The sequence below is a fragment of the Tuber melanosporum genome (assembly GCF_000151645.1).
Source record: "Tuber melanosporum whole genome shotgun sequence assembly, scaffold_320, strain Mel28".
In the NCBI taxonomy this organism is placed as follows: domain Eukaryota; kingdom Fungi; phylum Ascomycota; class Pezizomycetes; order Pezizales; family Tuberaceae; genus Tuber; species Tuber melanosporum.
In genome coordinates, this window is record NW_003298998.1 from 12,559 (window position 1) to 18,638 (window position 6,080).

Consider the following 6,080-nt stretch of genomic DNA (forward strand, 5'->3'; position numbering starts at 1 on the left):
TAGGTCGTTCCTTGTAAAACCTATTGATTAGGAAATCGGATAATTTAGTCAGCCGTGGCATAATCGAATTGGAACCCTTTCCTGCACGGGAAAAGGAGGAACGGGCAGAAGGGTACGGGTAAGGAAGGAAGGAAGGAGGGAAGGAGGGAGGGAGGGAGGGAGAGAAATTGCCAGCTCTCTTCGCCTCTTTGCCTGACCTCTTGCCAGCCGTTTTTTCCCATTCCTGGGTTTCAATTTGTTGTGGTTCATTTGCCTGTGGCGTCCATCCACATGGGAGGGTGATTTGAGCCACTTTTACTGTGCTTTGCAGAGCGTTACAGTGTTTGGTAGGATACTGTATAATAGTTAGTTGTAAGTTTTCTGGTTGGCCTCCACATCGTACGGTATGATACCAGTACAAGTGTATCTTGCCGTACCAGTGCTCGAGTAGAGTGCAATATGTTTTGGACGCACCTTGTAGAGAGAGAGATGATTTTTGGGGAGTCTTCCGTTCCCTTGTCATTTTACACGAGCAGGGCACGGTACGGTAGTGGCTATTTCCCAGTTTGATTGTGATCGTTTGGCTGGCCTTTCCCTTCCCTTCCCTTCCTGCCTCCCTTCCGCTCTCCCTTCCCAAGATAGATCTTCTGGATGACGGTACGGTGGTTACGGATAACTGTAGTGTACCTTATGGGGCTTTTGCTTCTCTGGCTGGCTGATGCTCTCTTGCCGACCCCCACTTCATTGTGCGAGTGCTTCTGGGAGGGAGGAAGGATGGAAAAAAGGAAAGGAAGGAAAAAGAAACAACAATTTCGACCTGCACTTGTACCAGTACTTCCAGGGGGCCTCTCTCCACCACTCATTCCCTCTCCTGCGCTCGAGTACCAGTACCCGTAAACCAACCAACCCAACCAACCCAACTCGACCCGCGCGCAGCCCGCTCGACAACAACCATTCTTCACCACCCTTCAATTCTTTGGCATATTGCTTGCTTGCGGTTTGTTTGTTGTGTGCGTGCAATTTTTGGGAGCCGTTTCGACTGGCTTTCCCTTTGCTCTCCCTCCATTCACGCCTTGGGAAAGAGGAGAAGAAAAATAAAATAAAATAAAAAAACCCGAGATCCCGAGTGCCCCGAAAACTGCTGGTTAAGTTAGCTTTTAACTCGAGCTTTCGGCCTTTTTTTTTTTTCCTTCTTCGCGCGCGCTCTACTCTTTCGTTCTTCGCCGCTACCACTCTTTAGATTTTGTTTGACTTATTACCCGTTCCCACTATTATTGTTTTTTCTGTCATTTACACGCCAATCACCCCGTCGCTCTTTCACCACTAGAAACGGCCTTATTCTGTCTCTCGTTTGCCTGCCAATCTTTTTTTATCTCAGAAATAGAGAACGGTTTCCCCGAAATATCTTACGGTGCCCGTGCTCACTAAATTGACAATCCACTGAGGCCGTTTGAGCTTGGGTATGTAATTTGCATTTCCCTTCTTCAATTTGGTGCCTGGTAGCTTGTCTGCGTGGGCTACGCCTAACCTGGGAAACTTTCCTATCATATCAATACTCCCTTCCTTCTTCCCTTCCTTCTCCCTTTCCTTCCCCCTTCCCCTCCCTCGTGCGTACCTGGGCTCACATCTCTGTGTGTACATTCTAGCTAGCTAGCTTCATTCTTTAGATTCCCCTTGGAATTGGACATCATCATTTTTCATCCCACAGGCCATTCATCCAATTCCATCAATCAATCAATCAGTCAGTCAATCCACTTCTATTCATCCTCCAAAAATACGCGGGCCGGTTTCGACAGGTAGGGGGAACCAGAAACTGAGGGGGAAAAAAAAAGCGCAAAAAATAGATATTTTGTTATCATACTCGTTTCTGTTTTGTTTCGTTAACCTCACCCTCGTTTGTTTCCCGTTTCCCATTTCCCATTTCCCACACAACCTTTGCCCCCCCCTCCCATCTCTCTAGGTCATCTAGGCAAGACATCCCGTCGTCGGCAATCTCCCTTCATCATCAACCACTGCCCTCCCCCCCCTCAATTTTGCCCTTGCTCACATCATATCCCCTCCTTTTCTTCCCTAGTTGATCAGCAAATCGGCAACCTCAACCAACGTCAACATCCCTCCCTCTTTCCTCACCCTTCACCATTCATACTGTCCCCCCTGCCTTAATACGCTTTCTTTCCTTTCGACTTGCTTGGTTCACGATGCGATGCTCATGACCTTGTTGTCCTATTGTGTATCCTGTCCATTGTAATTCTTCGGCAATGAAAACTGTTTCTACTGTGGGTTTCCTGTTCCACCGTTTAGAGTTTCTTGTATCTACTGACAGTTGTTTCAATAGTTGTGTGCTACTTCCACGGTCGGCATAGCTGCCTGTGGGTATGCTTTAGCACGACCATGTACAAGTACGGGCAACGACTTGAATGACCACCTGACGAATCCTACTCTTCACTCTAATAATTTTATACCTCCTTTAATACGAAAACCCGCTGGATCCAATGGGAAAGCGGTCGGATCCGTTGACAATACAAAGCAGCGGGAGGTACCTCCTCCCCTCCGTACAAGCTTCTCTAGACCGTCCACATCACGAAAGTGGTTGCGTCGGTTATCATTATCCTTTTCTTCCTCCTCGTCTTCCGCCTCCTCCCCGGCAACCTCTACAAACTCCTCGAGCTTCTCCTCGCCCTCCCGCTCGCAGTCTGCATCATTGGATGCGTCCGCCCCAAACTCGCGGCCGCCCACGCGAAGTAAACTTCTCAAGCGCCTTCCCTCACAACGCCTCGCTGGCCATCCCACTGCGCCAAGCCATCTTAGACGGCCCTCGACGGCTGTAATCCAATCAACTCCCGCGGGCCAATCCTCGCATCTGGCGCCGATCCATGCATCACGTCCTTCCACCTCCGCTCTTGAGTCCAACCCCCCTCGGTTATCCCCTCAGGAGCCTCAGGATTCATGGCGGGTTTTCTTCTCAGCTAAACGTCAGAAAGCCAGGTCATCATCAGCAGCTGGGGGAAAGTTGACAAAGTTTGCTGGAATACGGAGGATTTATCCGAGCCAGCCTCGCCAAGAGCCGGCGGCGCCAACATTAATGCTCGCTCCTTCCGTCGAGACGCCAGACTACGACGCAGCTTCCACCTTTTCGGGAGCCGCCTCGCTCTTCTACGATTCCAGGCCAGGTACGCGGATTGGCGATTTTTCACACTCTCGTGTCCGCCCCTCGACATCTACCAACATGACTGCGCCTAAGCGACATGTTAGGCGCTCATTGTCGATCTCGAATATTCTCCCCATAAATGGTCCGCGGAAGCGTGGACAGCACGATAAGGGTCTAGGCGGCGAAGAAGAGGGTAGCGACGGTTTAGTTGGACTGTATTCTACGGATTTGGATGTCTCCAGGCGATTTTCAGAGCCTCTTGTTGATTCTCCCTATCTACTGTTACCCCGACCGGTGTCGCCTTGTATGGGCGGGGAAGAGAGAGATCCGCTTCCCCCCATACAATCTCTCTCAGCGCTTGAATTGGACATGGAAGCTCTGCCTGCGATGAACGCTAATGATCTTGATGATTATCACCTGGAAACCTTGTCGCCCGTTGATCCTAGCTATGAGGCTGACACTGACGGCGATGAGGAGGAGGAGGAGGATTCTGAGCCCTTTCCCCAGGGTGGTAGACATCATCAGCACAGATTATCAGTAATCAGCGCTTCGGAGAGGGCATCAACCCTCGTTGGGAGTGAGGACCTGGGCCACTTTGAAGGTGATGACTTTCAGAGTGAAACGGTCTTTGACTCCGTGAGGACTAGGGTTTCGGAACCAACCCCTGTTCGGTTGGATGCTATTTTTCATCTGCCGCCTCTTGAACCCAGTGAATACCACTTGCCCATGGGATCCACCAAAAGCCCTATGTCTTCGGACTTTACCCCGACTAAAGGCAACGACGTACCTTCTTCCTCCACTCCCACCATCCTCACACCACACATCCAGCGGTCCAGTATGTCCGACGATGGTTCCAGTAGTGATTGGGATCTTCCTTCGAAGTCTGCTGATGACCCTGGGGAATCACGGGCTCCTACTTCCGGTGCACTAAGGCCACTGAGCGGCCTTCATCTTTCTTCACGTCTTGGTTTGAATCTCAACAATGCAAGTAATACTAGTTTCGGTACAGCATTAGAGGGGCTATCTATTGATAGCAGCAGCATTAGAGAGACCTCAAGTATACTTGAGTGGAGTGAGAGCATCCCCAACAATGGTACCCCGCCTAGCCTTTCACGAAGATCAAAGGCTATCCATGCAAAGGAAAGTCTGTTATCGGGTAATAGGGTTGGGAGGAGGGTGCCTAGTTTTCATATTCGCAGCCAGAGTGTACCCGTTGTCAGCACTGCTCGAACTGTTCCTTCGCCAAGTGAGAACTGGGATGACGATTTCTTGGATGACGACGGTGGGGATGGGTTTGAGCTTGCGAGAAGGGGGATGACTATTCCGCGAGAGATCGAGGAACGACAGGCAAGCGTTATTGGGCATCTTGGGTGTATCCGGGAGTTTGCTCTGTTGGTTGAGGGTTTGATTTCTGCCTTTTTATGCTTCTATTTAATGGCTGACTATTGTAGATCTCAAACGATTGCGGGATATCGGAAACGCTTCTGGTCTTAGGAATGGGGCTAATAAACATCTTTTGGAGGAGGCTGATGGGATCATTGCATTGGCTACTCTTGATGACGAGGACACTCTTCCTTCTGTTCAACCCGATAGGAGCCAAAACCGTTCTAGCTGGCATACACCTTCCAGACATTCTGAGATGACCTTTGACGATGATTTCAAGTCTACCCCACGTAATAGAAGGCGCTCGTCTATCCTGTTACCGGACGATGATGTATTCGGTGGTGGCAACCTACCTACCACCCCTTCCTCATTCCCTCACCTGATGCATGGGTTCCGCAGTCCTTCTGCCTCTTCCTCGCCTTCGCCGTTATCCAAGAAGTCTATCGATAAGAACGATCCTGTGGAGGTTGCTAAAGGGATCATGGAACGGATGCAGCTGCAGCATTGGCAAACGTCGGATCATCCCATTGGGTCGGGAAAGTCGAAAGGTACTTGGAATGGGGGAAAGGTGCAATTCGATACGGATATGCTGAGGGAATTGGTTGTTCATGTTGGGGGGTTGAAAAGGAATCTGGCGGAGCTTGTGGATTGTCTGGATTCGCCTTCACTTAAGAAACATCCTCACTACATCGCTACCTCCGACGTTGTTGAGTCACCTACTGCCTTGGAAGCCGGCGAATATGGACTCGAGATTAGTCCTGGCATGGGTCCTTTTGATCAGGAGAGCTATGGGAATGGGCTGGAGAAGGTTAGATCCAACAACGGGGTCGATTTTAGGCCCATTGTCGGTGTCGTTTAAAAATGTCATCGTGATCGAGTTTCGGCACATTCATCGCTGCATGTTGGGGGGCGCAAGAAAAAAGAGTGTTGTGTTTGGGTTTGCATTGGAGTGGGGAAAGATAAAACCGCATGCATTCAATGGAGGTTATGTTTGGTTTGCATCTGCTTTTTAGCCCTTCGCATTGTCTCTTGCTTTGCTTTGCGTTTCCTTTTTTGTCTCCCACATTTCATTGTTCTGCACTTGGGTTTTCGGTACTCTTTTTTTCTTTCTCTTCTTTTTTTCCCTTGGACCCTAGCGTATATATATTTCACTATAAATGTGGGGCTGCGGGGGCGCGCGCGTGCGCGCTGGTTACTGACTACTTGCTTGATTACTCGGACCTTTGGCTTTAAGCTCTGGAACCTGGATGGACGGATGGACGGAATGTTTTCAAAAGGGGCTGTGGGAATGCGATGCAAATGGAAATGGGGAATGTCACGGGGATACGGTACTGGAGAGGGAGGAAAGGTGTGGGCGATCGTGACGATGGCGATGGAGTCTTGGAAAAGCTGAGGTTTATCAAGTTCTGGTCTGGTCAGCCAAGGTTTTTTTTTACCTTTCAAACTTGCTACTTTTGCTCATTGCTCGTTTTCTCTATTTATTTGCCTTTTTTTCTTTCCTTTTTTCTCAAAAAAACAAGTCATGGAAACGGGGAGTTATGTTGATTCGAAATTCAGGGTCTGCTTTTTT

At 49.5% G+C, this 6,080-nt stretch overlaps 1 protein-coding gene across 1 annotated transcript; it reads left to right on the forward strand.

The window, feature by feature from the left end:
- Nucleotides 1–3,061: 3,061 nt before the first annotated feature.
- On the forward strand, nucleotides 3,062–5,369 carry GSTUM_00001933001 (uncharacterized protein; the record flags this gene model as incomplete). Its single annotated transcript, XM_002839231.1, has 2 exons — nucleotides 3,062–4,529; nucleotides 4,579–5,369. The coding sequence occupies 2 exons, from the start codon at nucleotides 3,062–3,064 to the stop codon at nucleotides 5,367–5,369; spliced, it is 2,259 nt and encodes a 752-aa protein (XP_002839277.1).
- Nucleotides 5,370–6,080: the final 711 nt, after the last annotated feature.